At 45.6% G+C, this 17,717-nt stretch overlaps 1 protein-coding gene across 1 annotated transcript in view; it reads left to right on the forward strand.

Moving 5' to 3' along the window:
- LOC121279408 (solute carrier organic anion transporter family member 5A1) overlaps positions 1-17,717 on the forward strand; it is a 269,590-nt gene that overhangs the window by 203,215 nt on the left and 48,658 nt on the right. The window contains exon 4 of the mRNA XM_041190629.1: positions 6,411-6,575. Within this exon, the coding sequence (XP_041046563.1) occupies positions 6,411-6,575 (165 nt within the window). The remainder of the gene's footprint in view (positions 1-6,410; positions 6,576-17,717) is intronic.

A 17,717-nucleotide genomic window follows, 5' to 3' on the forward strand; every position in this document is an offset into this window, starting at 1 on the left:
CTTTTGTTACAGGTGCCAGAAATCCCTCGTTGCTCAGACCACCAATCACTCAGATGGTTACCATGACACCTTGAGTAGCTAACAATCAAGAGAGGAACCAGCAGCAAGAAGAACATCAACCTCTGGCTCTGCCAATTGGAGAGAGAACCCTGAGGTCACAGAGCAGGCACTGCAATCCCCATCCAACACAAACAATACTGGAACTGGAAACTGGAGTGGCAACCATCCATTGATGACAGCGCAGTACACAGCCAAAAGCAAAGGTGAGCCTATGACCATGTCACACCTTCACACCAGGAAGAGCCACGTTCCATCTCAGCGTGCATCACGACAAGCCACACGAAGGAAGATAAGAGAAAAACACTATAGAGTTGGGTTCAGAATTCATCCATCTTGTGAAGAGTGGAATAAACCAACTGCCATTTTTCACTAGAATTGGGGAATCAACAAAGAGTGATTCAGTGCCACAGAACAGGAAAAGAGGATGAAAAGACACCCAGATGCCAGAACAACCTCTGATTCAACAAAGTTTACCTGCAGCAACAGAGCCTACCACTCCTCTGACAGTAGTTAGAACAAGATGTGGAAAGGCTATGTGGCCTCCAGAACGCCTGAACCTATTAACTAAGAGACTTGAGGGGGGAAGATGGGGTAGTAGCAATGATGCAAAACATAGAATAAACTGGAGTAATTTGTACATACATTAGATAAAGCTTTGGGGTTAATGTGGGACTGAGTGCAATACCGCCCACACAGTGATATAAGAGAACACATGATCCACACCAACAGTTCAGCTGTGTGTTGAAGCAAGCTTGGAGACAGTTCCTAGCTTGGACCTTTTACTGTACTTATGTATATAGTTTCTAGTAGTTAATAAATACTTACTGTTGAACGACCTAAGACTACGAATACCTGAATAAGACCTACCAAGCAAAACCCAACACCTTACAACAGATACTAGAAATGTGTGGGTGTGCATATCAGGAAAGGATTGACAGGCTGGGCTCCTTTTCTCTTGAAAAAAGAAGGCTGAAGTTGACCTAATAGAAATCTTTAAAATTATGAAAGGTTTTAATAGATTGGATTTTTTAAAATTTCTTTTACGAAACATGAGTGTTGCTGGCTAGGTCAGCATTTATTGCCCATCCAGAATTGCTCTTGAGAAGGTGCTGGTGAGTTGCCTTTTTGAACCGCTGCAGTGGTTTGGTGTAGATACACCCTGTGTAGATAATGCTGTTAGGGATGGATTTTGACCCAGTGACAGTGCAGGAACGGCAATATATTTCCAAGTCAGGATGGTGTGTGGCATGCATCTGATGCCCTTGTCCTTGTTGGTGGTAGAGGTCATGGGCTTGGAAGGTGGTGTGGAAGGAGACTTGCTGCAGTACACCTTGTAGATTGTACATGCTGCAGTCACTGTGTGTTGGTGGTGAAGGGAGTGAATGTTGAAGGTGGTGGATGAGGTGCCAGTCAGGTGGACTGCTTTGTCCTGGATGGTGTCAGGCTTCTTGAGTGTTGTTGAAGCTGCAGTCATCCAGGCAAGTGGGGAGTATTCCATCACATTCCTGATTTGCATCTTGTAGATGGTGGAGTCAGGAGGCTAGTTACTCGCCACAGAATTCCCAGCCTCTGATCTGCTCTTGTAGCCACAATATTTATATGGCTGGCCCAGTTTACTTTCTGGTCAATGGTAAGCCCCCAGGATGTTGGTTGTGGGGGATTCAGTGATGGTAATGCCATTGAGTGTCAAGGGGCAATGGTTAGATTCTCTCTTGTAAGAGATCGTCATTGCCTGACACTTGTGTGGAACGAATGATACAGAGAGAATGTTTCTTCTTGCATTAGCAGATGCCATCAATATGATAGCAAGAAATTTAATAGAGAATTTGGAGAAAACTTCTATACCCGGGGGTGGAGAAAATATGGAACTAGTTACTGCATGGAATGGTTGAAGCGAATAGTCTAGATGCATTTAAGGGGAAGCTAGACAAGCATATGAGGGAGCAGGGAGTAGATGGTTATGATGATAGATTGTCTGAGGAACATAGGGAGGTGGCTCAAGTGGAGCACAAACACTGCATAGACTGGTTAGGCCGAATGGTCTGTATGCAAAAAAAAATCCGTTGTTCTTAACCTTGAAAAAATGAATGCCATCTATCTCATATTGTAGCCATCTATCTCATATTGTAGCAGTATTGCTCAATATTTGGGCTACATCCATAAACCTTACCAAAATGAGGTTGTCTAAATTATCTCAAGAAATTATTTTAATATTTTCTGTTCCTCAGGAATCTGAAATGAACACAAGCCGTGGTGTGAGCTACTTCTTAATAAGAAAATTGGCTGAAAAAGTAACTTGTAAATAAGGCTTTGTGTAAACCTGTCACTAAAAATGGTTTGTCGATTCGTTGACTGCTTTTTATATTTCAAATAGTTAATAGGTTGAGTCTGTTCCGTGAAACGTAACTGATAAGTAAGGAGGATTAGTTTTAAATATGTTGACCTGGGTTTTCATCTCCGAGGCAGGTAGCAGATGCCGGGAAAATTCCTAGCATGTATGCACTGAATAGAACCCCTGAACGCTATAATGACAATAGGGTGTATAAGAAAAGCTTTAAAAACAGTAATTTTCCTCAATGTTAAAGAAAACTCCTTTTTACTATAGGGCAATAAATGTATCAATCATCCAAACCCTTTAATTTTCAATAGCAAGACTGCAAGCATGTGAAATCTCTTAAACTTGTGTAAATAAACATTGTGCAATTGACAACAGCAATATATTCTGTGGGGCTCAGATATTTCAACAAACTAATGGGTTTCTGGGCTCTCAGCCAAGCCTCATTATGTGTACTTTGGTTTAATACAATGCATAGTGCGTCATTGAAAATGAAAGTGCCACCGCTTGGCATGGGTGCGAAGGGCCATGGGGTGTGGTTGGAGGGGCATAGCTTGGCATGGAGTGCATAAGGGGCCATAGGGGTTATTTGGGGGTGTATAGATTGGCATGAGGGCCATAGGGCTGAGTGGGGGGCATACCTTGGCATGGGGGTGCTTGAAAACCCATAAGGGCTGTTTGTGAGGCGTACTTTGGCATGGGGGTATGAGGGATGATAGGGGTTATTTGGAGGGGCATACCTTGGCTGGGTGCATAAGAGATCACAGGGTGGGTATAGGGGGAATACTTTGGCATTGGTGGCATAAGGATGACCTATTGAACTTACTTATTAAAATGTAATCTCATGTGACTATGATTCATGACACCCCTGAAGTGTCGTGAATCACGATTCATTGAAAACCTCTCACAACTTCATGAAAATTATGAAGGACTAGGATGCGTCTATCCATACAATGGAACCAGCCAGGTTGGGAGTACGGGGTGCGGACTTTTGATCCAAACCAGCCCACACCCTTAAAAGGCATTCCCAAACATCAGAAACCTCAAAGGCAGAATTTTGCCGTCGGCGAGCAGGGGGCGGGGCCCACTCGCTGACGCGTAAAATGACGCGGGATGATGTCGGGCTGAACCCCAACATCATCCCGCCCCACTTAAATTTTCAGGAAGGCAGGGACGCAGCAAAATCAGCTGTCGCCCGCCGACCTGTCAATGGCCAATTGAGGCCATTGACGGGATCGTTTAAACAATTAAAAGACCTGCCCGTCCAATCTTAAGGTTGGTGGGCAGGCCAGGAGCCCCGGCGGGGAATAGAAAAAACATGAAACATCCTCCACAGGCGGGATGAGGTTTCATGTAGGGTTTTAAACAGTTTAATAAAGTTTTACTGTAACTTATGAACACGTCCCATCTTGTGTGACATTGTCACCTGAGGGGGACATGTTAGGGATTTTTTTTTATTTCTATTTTTAATCTTTTTAAAAGTGTCAGCGATCTCCCTGAGGCAGCAGTTAGCCTCAGGGAGATGTGCACTCTTTCGTGCGCATGTGCAAAAGAGTGCACTCTGGCTTTTGGGGAATCCCCCCGCCCGCACAATAAACGCATAGCGCTTCCCACCGGACGTCCCGCTGGGCAGGCCTTAATTGGCCCGCCCACTTAAAATGGCGGTGGGGCCCACTTCTTCAGCGGCCCGCCTGAGATTGGGTCGGACACGCCTGCCCGAGAGGCAGAAAATTCTGCCCCAAGAATGGGGTCGGCAATCCCAGAATTGGGTCCCAAGCACCATTTTTAAAGGTTTCCCGAGTCAGCCTGACTCAGTGATAAGCAGTCCTTTGTATTTAAGGACATCTGCAAGTCACCTACAAGTAACCTACCCATTCACACCAAATGCTATCATTTAGATTTGTTTGTAAAGAAGGACATGCATTTGATAGAATTCCGACTTGTACTCTGCTCATATGACCTTAAGAAGGTTTGCCTTCTTCCTACATTAGGGCAATGACCAATGATATTTGTAGGTAATGCATTAAAAGAAAATGAATTGAGCTGACTTAAGTATTATATCTACATTATCCACATTGTGTTACCTTTCACATAGCATATCTTGATCTAGTGTTAATTGGGATTTTCTGTTTGGGCTTTTGCATTTTGGTATGCCTGAATTATTAATCAAGCACACATATGCATTTGAAGCATAATATAATGACCTCCCATATTTATGAGGAGGTAATGAGCACAGGGGGAAGGTTTAAGACAGCAGAAGAATTTGGCTGAAGATGCAGTAATCCAGTTGAGCCTAACAGCAGGACCTTATTAACCATTTTTTGGATATATTTGCCTGTCAGCAGCCAGCCAAATCCATAGCTTGACCAGTTGTTAGGAGGGAAAACTAGCAACAGCAGACCCAGGGAATGGCAGAAAGGTGGAAGAAAGCACATTGCAACTGATGGGAAGAGGATCAAGGATTTGGGGAAGAGTTTGATGGTCAGAGGGCAGGCCAAAGGCTTTCTTGCGTTGCCTGGGGGAAGCACCTTTGCTTCTCTTGGTTGACAAGGAGTACTGGAAAAGACACCAACCTTGTGGATAAAACAGCTCCTGCCTGCCTCCCTGAGTTGGGAAACCCATGCAATAATGGTTAATTTTAAATCAGCCTCCCACTTGCTCTAAGTTAATGAAGTTTCCTGCCTCTCCAATCGGAAGCCAGAAAGCCTGGCACAGTAAAAATGGCAATCTGCACGGAGTTAGGGTCATGTTTCATGCTTTTGACAGTTTAACCTCAGCCACTGGCTTATTGAGGCTAATGGTCCAGTCAACAAAATGTTCTTTTGGTGAACAAGATTCAATAGTTTATCTCTGATTGGATTAATAACTGAATGGGTAGAAATCTAAGTTGTTCACTTACTCTTGTGTGACTGAGTCTCCTTTAAGGAAAAGTCAGGTAACCACTTGGGGCATAAAGTATGTAGTATGAGGAGGGAACTGTAATGCAGGTGTAAGATCTCTTAAAAGGGCAGATATTGCTTTTCACTTATATGAAAAGATGAATTATTTCTCTCTTAATTTCATTGTGAAAGTTTCAGATTCAAAGGAAACCAAGTCAACCATGCCAAGAATTTGATTTTTATTATCAATAATGTTCCAATAGAATATATTCCACTGCTGGGTGACTAGTTGCCTAAAACATTGAACCCTATCTGTTTAATGTAAAAAGCGATCTGATTATTAAATAGCATTTTAATTTATGCCATGAGTAGTACAGTCCATTAATTATTTTTGTGGAACTATGTCAATTAGTTAAATAGAGGCAATAACATATACTGAATGTTTGATCCCCAGATACCACTTTTCATTTATCTATGCTCTGCTAAAATCCATGCCCAATATCACATGTTGCTATAGTGTCCAAACTGTCATCAAAGAATAGTGGAGCTAAATTGTTCAGTTAGAACAGTTGATGCACAACTATGGCAATAATACAGACCTAGTGACATACAGTAGTATGCAATACATCACAAGACACTATGTCATCTTGAACCTTGGTAAGTACTTCACTTTTGGTTCTTTTCTTTTTTGACTTGTTTTAAGCTCTAAATTTGACTGGTTATGTTTGTTGCTATCCAGATTAATGAAAATGTGTCCACTATTTACACAGTGTGGGGACCCAACATAAGCTAAGGATTGCCTACTTATGTTATTTGACTGAGCCCATCTGTTGATTAAATTTATTTATTGTGTTCCCTTGATTGTGTTCCATTTTGGTTGGTTTGAATGAGGTATCCTTTAGAAAGTAATTCCTAGAACTATATGGTAAAGTGCAAGTGTTCCACCTGTTCTGAGAACTTTTGCATACATTGCTTTGTTCATTTTCCATCTGTTTTAAGAAGAAATGCAGACTTTGTCATTTACAATGTGCGAATGGGCTGCTTTACATTAGCTGTAAAGTTTATTGGTGTTGGTAGGTGCTCCTCTCCATTGTGTTTCATTCATGGTGAAAGTGTTTCTCTTGTCATTTTTATAGACATTCCCAAAGCTGCTGTCAGGATCTTGAGCAACATGACATTCCTATTTGTGAGTTTGTCATACACAGCAGAAAGTGCCATCGTCACCGCTTTTATTACCTTCATTCCCAAGTTCATTGAATCTCAGTTTGGCATCCCAGCATCTAATGCAAGCATTTACACTGGTAAGATGTGTACATTAACCTTTTGGGTTGCAAAGTTACTTTTAGCAACAGAAATATGGATGTTGCCAGTCCATAGATCACGTTAAAATAGCTGAATTATGGACCCATAGCTCACATATGACCAAATAGATCAGATTGCCAGTCCCTGTGCCTGCTATATTCGATCAGATGTGGAGGTTTGCATGCCCATAAGCAAACCTGCCCAGTTCCCCATCTATTGATGTAAATAGACAGAGAGTAAGGCCTTACAGATGCTTGTTCCTCCCTGACAAATTTTCTTCTATGTGCTGTTTTGAGGTAAAAGAAAGTGAAAATCTACCCCAATATATTGGAAATAATTTTAAAAATTTAATGTAATTGTCTTTAACATTAGAACATTGGACCAAATACTTAGGAGAAAAGATTAGCCTCTAAAGGTGCTCTGATCAGATTTGTCCATAATCACAGATATGGTACATCTTCTAACTTATTGAGCTGTTTGCATCAAGAGGATTATTTTAATGAAAGGTTTTCACATGGAGGTTAACCAAAGGTTAATCTGGAAATGATCAGTTTTTCTTCTATAGTGAAGGAATGTATTTCCATGGGAGCTAACTGATTGGCAGTTCCTCATGGGTAAACATACCAAAACTGTGAATAGCAGTCAGCTATTTGTCCAAAGCAAAACTCACATCTGACCCTAAACCTGTCTGCACTCAACATCTACAAAGATGCACTTTCCCATAGGAGTCACTGGATAGTGATCAGGAGCAAGAACTTCAGCTGATTTTCCTCTGCCACCCGTACCCCCACCCCCCACCTCAGCATTGGGCAATTGAAGCCAAATATAGCCGAGCCATGGTCAACTCCTTCAGCTTCATAATAAGTGATGTGCTTACCTCTTGACCCATCAGTGGAGCTAGAGAAATTATGTCATCTGAAATGTTTGTTGACGTGCTAACAGATGCTAAATGTTGAAACTCAATGGAGTAATTCCCAAAGACAATAAGGACAATTGCTAGTTTTTCCAAGATTTTGCATTTTTCATATGATCCTATTGATTACCCTTGCCTGATAACTTTGCCTAATGATGTAAGAAAGTTGACTAAGGCAGTTACAAATGAGGCCTTAGCAAATAAAATTTCAGTTATAGATTGGTTTTAGTAAAAGTTTAAACTGAAATATTGTGACAATATTCAGTATATTTTTTAAAGAATCTGAGTTCTAATTTTAGTTGAAGTTTGCATAGATGAAACCATTACAGGTGACTGCATAAACCATGCTCATCATTCGCTATTTGATATTACCAGTTTATTAGTACGGTAGTGTACTATGTCTTTCCCATACATTAATCAGGTGCTTTACCACAACAATATACATTGTCTCAATATAATTTGCTCATCATCCTTCTGCAGGCTCTTGGTATGAGGTTTATGTATTCTGCTGACTTTCATTAATAACTGACTTGTGAAGATAACTCTGGTTTGGGAAAGAACACCAATCTCATCTGTCTTTTTCAGGAATTTTTCTTGTTTAATATAAACGTGTTTATATTTACTGTTCCCTGGTCACTGCCTCAGGCTGTACAGGCTGTTTGTTACCTCAACATCCTACTTGTCATTCAGCTGAACTTCTAATCCCCTGTTCTCACCATTACGAAGACCACCTATTTCCATCTCCGTACTATTGCCCATCTCCACTCTTGCCTCAGTCCATCTTCCCCTGCAACCTTCGTCCATGCTTTTGTTATTTCCAGACTCAGCTATTTCAGTGCTTTCCTGGCTCCGAACTTGCATCTCCCATAAACTTCAGCTCATCTCAAACCCTGTTGCTAGTTTCATATCTCACACCTAGTCCCACTCACCCATCACTCTGTGCTCACTGATAAACATTGACTCTCGGCCTATTAGTGCCTTGATTTGTAAATTCTTATCTGTGTCCACACCCCTTTATGACTGCTTTTTCCTATCTCTGTAGTTTCTTCCAGCCCTACAAATCTACAAGAACTCTGTTCCATCAGTTGTGGTCTTTTGTGCATCCCTCCTTCTATTTGCCCCACTATTGGTAGTTGTGCCTTCAGCTGTCTAAGCCTTAAGCTCTGGAATTCTTCCCTAAACCTCTCTGTCTCTCCGCTTCTGCCTCCTTAAAATATACTTCTTTGACCAAGCTTTTAGGCACCCCTCTTACTATCTCCTTCTTTGGTTCTGTGCCTAGTTTTGTCTGATTTCATTCCAGTGAAGTGCCTTGAGGTATTTTACGACATGAAAAGCACTATAACAGTGCAAGTTGTTGTAGTTATGATACCAGAGTGAAAGTGAACTCATAGCCCAAAGTAGAGTTGTTTTCCATCTAATGTGCAAGAGAAAATTGTTATTTTTAAATCTGTAGAGAGCACTGAGACCATTTTAGATACTTGATCTTACAGGAATGTTTCATAAAAATAATAATTTTGTTGGCCATGGACAGCATATATTCTCTAGTGGAATGTATTTGGCAGGTGCACTACCAAAGTTTTAGTTCCTGCCACTGCACCATTCTTAGCTGCATATCACGAATCATGCCAAATAGAATGAATTCCATTTTCTTGTCACCCGATATATTACATAGCAAGGCTCAACAGTCTTAACAGTTGCCAGGGGTTGTTGCCAAGGGTAACAGAAGAAATAAACCAGGACAGGAAAATTTAATTGGGGAAATTCATAAACAGAAAAATAAATGGAAAAGCACTTTTTAAGGATGGTTGAATATATTGATGACTGAAACATGCTGTAAATCATCTCTCATTCATATGTAACTACTTTTGTTTAAAAATTATGAACTAAAAATTAGTCCATGACATTTTTTGGCCACCGGTGTCAGGACTTACAACTTACCAATGCAAATTTGGTGATGCCTCCTCATTTACCTGACTGTACCCTTGGTTCAAGTGGGGTCCACGCTGCTGGTCACTTAAGCCAGTTAGGAGGTGCCCAAGCAATGTTCATAGAGAGCATATCGTACAGCCAGCCTGCTCCCGTTAAAGGCAGTTTGCTGCTCTTAAAGGGAATCTGCATTTAATGGAAGGGAGCTAATGCAAGCTGCAAGTTAGAGCTACTTAGATGGGGCACTGCTTAGAGAGGGCTCCAATTGTGACGGATGTGGCAGTGGAAGCCTTAGTGATGGAGGTGGACAGGAGGAGACAGCCAATTTTCTGCATGAGGCCAGAATGCCCTTAAGGGTCACCTTCAGAAGGGATTGGAAGTAGGTGGTCTGGGAGGCCAATTCATGGGGGAAGAATTTTGAGGTCGGCAGGCAGGTGTGGTCGGTGGGACCGGGAGCAGCCAGAAAACAGCCCGCTGCCCGTGATCGGCCCACAACCTCAGCTTCACACTGGTGAGCCAATTAAGGCCTGCCCAGCATGTAATGTGGCCCTTCACTGTTCAGGAAGGGCCAAGCGGGAGTGGGGACCTGTTGATCGCTGGGTCTAATGGCGACTCAGCGGACAATTTCATTACAGCCCAGGCAGTCCCAGAACGGCTGCCAGGAAAGGTTTGTTCTGCGTTGTCTTGATGGAGTTGAGTGTGGCTGGAGATGCCAGGCGGGAGGGCAGGTCAAGTGGACACTCAGCCCCCCCACTTTTCGGATGAGTGCCTCGCGGTCCGGTTGTGGGAGCTGGCTGCCAGGAGGGGCAGCCTTGTCCCCAGAGGTGGGAGGAGGAGGCCACTACACCTCATAAAAAGGCATGCGAGGAGGTGACAGCACTGGTGAGCAGCCATGGCATGGTGCAGAGCACATGGGTGCAGTGCCGGAAGCAGTTGAATGACTTGCTGCGCTCAGGAAGGGTGAGTACTGTGTTGGCATGTGTCAGTGTGCAGAAGTGTGAATGTGTGGCCATCCCCCGTGGAGCTTAGGGCTGTTAGAGTCTGAGGACCAACTATCAACGACGCCGGAGCTGGCCAAGGGGGTGAGCCCTGGCTGCTTGGGACTGAGTGCATTGCGGCTTGTGGGCCACTACTCGGATGTGCCCTGTCAGGTGTTCCTCAGTTGGGGTTGGTCAGGCTGCAATGAAGCTGCAGGTAGAGAATGGACTAATCAAGGCTCCTCTGTCCTTTCAGTAGAAGACGAGCCATAACCAAGCACTGAGGGCACGTACAGTGGAGACTCACCCAACCTGCTGCTGCTCACCAGGTTCGAGCAGGACATACTTGAGCTGGAGAACCGGCACACTCCACATGCAACCGGGCTTGGAGAGATGGAGGTGCCAGACGAATGTAAGAGGTAGTGCACAGAGGTGAGAGTTTTGGTTCATGCAACCATTCTAGTGGAGCCTCAAACCTGGAGTCCCCATTGATCATTGAAAGATGATGGCACCATGATGCAGATCTCCATTGTCTCACCAGGGTGCCTGGCATGCACAGTGACAGTGTGATGACTTTAACTAATGACATGTCCTTGTTCTCCCTTTTAGGTTCACCAGCACGCACTCGCTCGCTGGACCTCAAAGGGCCACACTGATCACCAGGCTCCCCTTGCACTTGCATCACACCCGCTCTTTGAAGCAGGCACCAGTGCAGATACCAGCACATTGGTGGGCATTAGATTGGCAGCTAGAATGTTGGTCACAGCGGTGTGGGCACTTCATATTCACTTGAGATGCAGGCGGAGGCAGAGAGTGCCCAGGTCGCCAGCAGTCGGGGGATGCTCAGATGAGTCTCTGGAGTCATCCATTAGGCGGCAGATGCTGGATGTCCAGCGGGATGTGCAGGAGGATCTGATGGAGATCCATGAGGGTCTGCATGTCATGGTTTCCATTGTGGAGGAGTCCATGCGGAGCATGAGCACTGCGTTGACCCTTAAGGCCAAGCGCACTGCCTTCTCCATTAAGAGAGTGGCAACCCTCGTGAGAGGCAGCTCCAGGGACAGAATCAGGGGCTCCTGGGGTTGCGCTCGGACATGCAAGCCCCCACACAGGCAATAACCTCAGGTGGTCAATGCCACTGTGGGAGATGGGTGAGGCACCCAGTATTTCAGCTAGGTGCCCGTCCATCAATGGTGAGCAGGGAGGCCCAGAGCTCCCGTTGGCACACGAGCTGCTTGTCGTCTCTGCGAGCTGCTCACAGGGAGCTCTGGATGACAGCAACAGCTCTTCCGCCCCTCTGCCAGTGACCATCGCATCTGATGAGGCTGCAAAGGCTGGGGGGATGTCAGCTGTGGCACTGGCCACTCCCTTCCAGGCATGGCCAGAATAGACTCCACTGGCCAGGGGATGACAGTCAAGGTCATCAAGGCCAACAAAACAAAGTCAACAGGCTGTCTCCACTGCCAGTGCCAGCAAGGGGGCAGAGGATGGGGGCACCAAGATGTAGCACTCACAAACGTAAGTTTAAGGTACCATGAGCATGAGAGGGACAGTTCACGGGTGATTTTCTGTTCACTTATGTTTGGCTTATATGTCTGCTGGTGTGGACATCAACACCAGTAATTACAATGTCATAATGATTTCAGTGTGACGATAACATTAAATTTGCTTTGGTTCTGATGACCTGAGTATGCTTCACATTTTTTCTTTCTGGTGCAGGGTATGCCAGTATGTAATGCTGGACATGAGTGGCTGGGCTGTTTATTGCACAAGCATTGAGTGGAATTTGGATACAAATGAAAAGGTCATTTCAGACATTTGGGATGGAGGCGGCAGCCCCGGTGTGAGGTTGAAGCTGATTTTTGGTAGCCTAGCTGAAGGAGCGTTGGATCAAGGTGTCCCTGGTACCCCTGCCTCCCAGGAGGTTACCGAGGTCTGCCTCCATGCCCTCAGTGTTCTCCTCACCATGCTCCTCTTCTGACTTACCACTGGATTCATCATCTGTGGCCTGTGCAGCTGCGTCAAGATCCTCTTCCTCCAGTGGGTCCCCCCTTGCCAGAGCCAGATTGTGGAGAGCGCAGCCTGCAACCACTCTCAGTGGCACCCACACTGGGGGGTATTATAGTACATCCCCTGAACAGTCCAGGCATCGGAAGCGCATCTTGAGAAGACCTATGGTCCTCTCTATTACCGCCCTTGCGGAGGAATGACTCCTATTGTAACGCTGCTCTGCCTCTGTTCTTGGTGGTGGAGAGGCGTCATGAGCCACCTTTTCAACAGGTAGCCCTTGTCATCCAGCAGCCATCCATCCAGTCAGGCTGGAGCACTGGAGAGCCTCAACACCTGGGAGCGTCTCAGGATGTAGGCGTCATGGGAGCTGCCAGGGTAGCTTGCACAGACTTGTAGAATCAGCATCCTGTGATCACACACTATCTGCATGTTCATGAGTGGAAGCCCTTCCTGTTGACGAAGGCACCGGGCTCACCTGCTGGCGCCTTGATGGCCACGTGTGTACAGTCTATTGCACCCTGGAAGCTGGGGGAACCCAGCAATGGCCGCGAAGCCTCTGGCTCACTGTGTCTGGCTGGCCTCGTCCATACGGTAAAGAATAAAGGTCAGTACCTGCCTGAACAGAGCTTCTATCACCAGCTTGATGCAACTGTAGACAACTGACTGGGAGACTCCATACAGATTCCCCACTGAGCCCTGGAAAGAGCTGGAGGCATAGAAGTTAAGGGCCGCTGTGACCTTCAGAGCCACTGGCTTGGGGTGTCCACCCATATAGTCGGAGCTGATTTCAGGCCCAATCATCACCAGATGGAGGTCAATGTCTCCCTTGAGTGATGGAGCCTCCTCTGGCATTGCACCTCGGACATATTGAGGTAGCTGCATCACCGCCTGTAAACCCTGGCAGCAGGATAGTGGCGTCTTCTGCGGCCCCTTCCACCTTGGACTTCCTGCCGGCCCTGCGCCCCTTGTGCCTGTGCCTCTCCTCCTACAGGTCGCTCCCCTGGAAGTTGCAATGGGACACCTGGCCTCCTCTCCCTTCTGCCTCCCTCTACCCCCTCAGAGGAAGTGCCTCCAGTGGAGACCACAATCCCCATTACCAGGGTAGCAGAAACCTGCCTGATACCTGGAAGGGTCCACACGGTCTTAATCTTCAGGGGCTTTGGAGACACCAAGGAGTCCTGAAATAAGTCTTGCCCACATGTCTGTCCTTGGCTTGCTGCATTGTTCCAGTGAAGCCCAACGCAAACTGGAGGAACAACACCTCATCTTCTGACTAGGGACTTTACAGCCTTCCGGACTGAATATTGAATTCAACAACTTTAGGTCGTGAGCTCCCTCCCCCATCCCCACCCCCTTTCTGTTTTCCCCTTCCTTTTTTTCCAATAAATTATAAAGATTTTCCTTTTCCCACCTATTTCCATTATAAAAAAAAACCCCACTAGAGCTATACCTTGAGTGCCCTACCATCCATTCTTAATTAGCACATTCGTTTAGATAATATCACCAACTTTAACTTTAACACCTATGTGTTCTATTGTACTATTGTCGTTGACATCTTTTGATGATCTGCTTCTATCACTGCTTGTTTGTCCCTACAACCACACCCCCCCCCCACCTCTCTCTCTCTCTATCTCTCCGCCCCCCACACACACACCTTAAACCAGCTTATATTTCAACTCTTTCTTGGACTCGAACTCAAGTTCTGTCGAAGGGTCATGAGGACTCGAAACGTCAACTCTTTTCTTCTCCGCCGATGCTGCCAGACCTGCTGAGTTTTTCCAGGTAATTCTGTTTTTGTTTTGGATTTCCAGCATCCGCAGTTTTTTTGTTTTTAGTCCTGAAATAAGCCTGGAAATGCTAGGAATGAAGCTGCCAAGTAACAATAAGCAACCAGCAGCAAACTATTTACAAAACTCCCCGCTTCTCACACTGGCAGTGCTGCTGACTCCTTTTATCCTACCTGTGGATGAGGTTTTTGAAATTGTTGGCTGCCCGCTTGCCCGTTTTGCCTGTGATGAGCGAGAAATCGCATGGGCAATGAAAAATCCCTGTCAGTTGGCTTTTTAATGGCCTTAAGTGGCCTTTTAATTAATGGCAGGCGTAGCTCCGGTACTCGCGCCTGCCGTCCAATATATCACATGAGTGCATATCGACATTGGGATGCTCACCTGACTTCATTGTGCGCTATTTAACCTCCTCATTGGGTCCAGCATGCTCCTGCTTGCAGGATGTGCAATTCTGCCCATAGCGTTTGGACCAGAGGACCTGGTAGCAGTAGCACAAAAAGTCTAATTGCCTCACCTGGGTAGTCAAGGGCAGTGAATGTATCTTCACATGACATGTCCTACTTGCCACAACACCAACCTTTCACATTGCTCAATGCATCACAAATCCATCACTGACCCATCAGCAGTCACTGCACTCAGGGCCTAACATCCAGATACTCCATTTCATCCTCACCCACATTGCAATGGTCATAGCCTTACATCCATAACCCACTGCTTCCACATACCTCCAGCTATTCAACTATGGCTTTCACATAATTCAAACACAGTGCAACACAGTCACTGGTGTTCTGTCTTCTGTCTTGCAGGACAAAATCACCTGTGGCTGTTAGGAGCAGAGCAGAACTCGTAGGGGACAAGGAAGATTGCATCCCCTCAGCCCTATGGAGGAGATAGTTCTCTGCATCATTGGGCTAGTTGCAACAAAGCTGGTGGCATCTGCTGGGAACATTGAGGATGTCAGTATGTTCCTGCTTTTTGCCCCTTTTCAATTCCCAGCTCATTTCATCCTGCTGTTTGGCATGATGAGTAAGCTGCAGATGGTGTGACCATGGACCTCTTGCTTCCCAACCCCGTCACTTTCCTTACCTCAAACTTCCCCTCTGTTTTACTTTTTTCAGAAACCCAGCCAAACATCCCCAGAAGGTGGAGAGAGAGCAACACCACAGCACAGATGAAAAGACCCTGACAGTTGAAGTGACACTTGTATCACCAGCTCAGATCCAGCGCTTTTCTTTGAGGCCCCTATAGAGTTGGGATTTGCACTTAGCGAGTCATCTGGAACAAGTAGTCTGCAATAGGCCAGGGGGAAAAGATAGTTTGTGTACCAGCTCACTGGATGGCGAGATGAAAGGCAAGTTCTGCTGAGGACCTTGATGACATGGTATACAGGAGGGCACAGATGAGGATGCACACTGAGATGCTGGGTGCATTGTCTAGCCTACCAGCCAGCCTCATAGCGTTGTCAATGTGCATGGAAGAATCCAACTCCTCCAAGTTGGCAGAGCACATCATATAGAGCTTCCCCTTTCCACAGCCTCTTCTCTATCACCCTGTTGTTTTGCCAGTGCTGTCCCCATACCTGTTTGACGCTTTGTGAGGACAGGTCATCATCTCCTCTGCCCTTTCTATGCAGATGTAGCAACTCTCCTTACCAAGTCCAGCAACACCTCCAAAAACTCCACTGTGTTTTTAGAGACTTTGCAATCGCATAGGTTAGTCTAAATCACCTTAACTGCAAGTTGGGTGCCTGGCTTTTAAATAAAACTAGTGGTGGGACCCTCATCCAGCAGAAAGCATGCTTTTTTGTGAATAAGAGGCAAATATGTTGAACGGACCTTTAAGGTCCATGTTTGTATGTTAGTGCAAAAATAAGCCAGAGTGGCTGCTTGATGTCATGACAGCACCAGTTGGAAGGCCTCTGGCACATGCAGGGGCTAAAAGTGCCCTTCACAAAATGGGATATTGCATCGTCAGCTGGAGGTACTGTGCACCCCACTTGGAGGGCCTCCTACTTCGGTATTACTGTCTCCAGTCGCACTACCATTCCGAATTTCTTGCCTGAAATGTTTTGCTTTTATATTGCAAATCTTTAGTTGATGCAAAATCTGTTGCTTGATTGTAAAGCCCTGACTCAGCAGGACCACAAACATACTTCAAAACAAGTGGAGCTCTGGCTAGAAGCTATGTGCCAGTGCTGACTATCCCTTGGCTAGAGACCAAAAGACGAACCAAGAAGTATGTACAGCAAAATGCTGGATAACATAGCAATTTTCTGATCACATCTAGAATGTTATAATGCAAATTAACAAGAGGACAGGAGGATTCTCTCATAGATGCTAAATCCTCACAGGCAGCAGTTACTCTTGCATATCCTCAAATGCTTAAAACAAACTTTTCTGTCTTTCCTTGTCAAAGGATATATGCCTGCACACTTCCAAAATCACAGCTGGATTTTACAAATGCCTGCCAGGGGTGGGGGGGTTCAGGGCCTGCTGGGGGTGGGTGATTGGGTCTAGTTGTGGTGGGGGGAGGTCACAGCCTATTGAGGGGAGGGAGATCAGGGTCTGATGGGGGTTGGGAATGAGATCAGTTCCAGGTGGGGGAGTAGGTACCTGTGTTGGCTGGAGGGGTGAGAGCAAAACTTAGTGGGAGGATGAGGGGGAGATTGGGGCCTGGTGGGGTGGCATCGAGGCCTTGTGGCAGGTTGCAGGAGGGAGGTCGATGGTCTTGGGTAAAGGTCATGTGTTTTGGAGCATCCTCAGGCTAGCACCTGGATCCAGGAGGTTGGTGTGAAGGCACTGACCCCCTGAATCCACCAAGTCCTTGGCTTTGATGAAGCTGCTGAATTTCCCAGCGGCTTGGGAAACCAGGCCAGCAGCAATAAAAGGGCAAAAGATGCATAAAAATGAACCTTGCAGCCTCATTATCATACTTAAAGTTCCAACCTGCTTCCTTGGGTTGGTCGCATGCTGAGCTCCTGGCTTCAGTTAAAGCTGGCATTGGGCAGGTTGTAGACAGGTTGGAGGCAGGTTTGGGTCAGGAAAATGACTTGTCTGATTTTCATCTCCCACCTGATCCAAACCCACCCATTTTTTTCAGTTAAAATCCTCCTTATGTATTTCCCAGGTGTCAGAATAAACCAAGGTGATCTCAGTGGATGCAAGACATCCGGCTGCAGATGAAATGAATGTTGATAACATTCTGTCCAACTGGGACAGCATCAGTAATCTAAGATAAAAGCAAAAAACTGCGGATGCTGGAAATCCAAAACAAAAACAAAAATACCTGGAAAAACTCAGCAGGTCTGACAGCATCTGCGGAGAGGAACACAGTTAACGTTTTGAGTCCGTATGACTCTTCAACAAATCTAAGAAAAAATAGAAGAGAGGTGAAATATAAGCTGGTTTAAGGAAGGGTGGGACAAGTAGAGCTGGAGAGAGGGCCAGTGATAGGTGGAGATAGCCAAAAGATGTCACAGACAAAAGGATAAAGAGGTGTTGAAGGTGGTGGTATTATCTAGGGAATGTG

Source organism: Carcharodon carcharias, chromosome 6 (genome assembly GCF_017639515.1).
Source record: "Carcharodon carcharias isolate sCarCar2 chromosome 6, sCarCar2.pri, whole genome shotgun sequence".
NCBI classification, from domain to species: Eukaryota; Metazoa; Chordata; class Chondrichthyes; order Lamniformes; family Lamnidae; genus Carcharodon; species Carcharodon carcharias.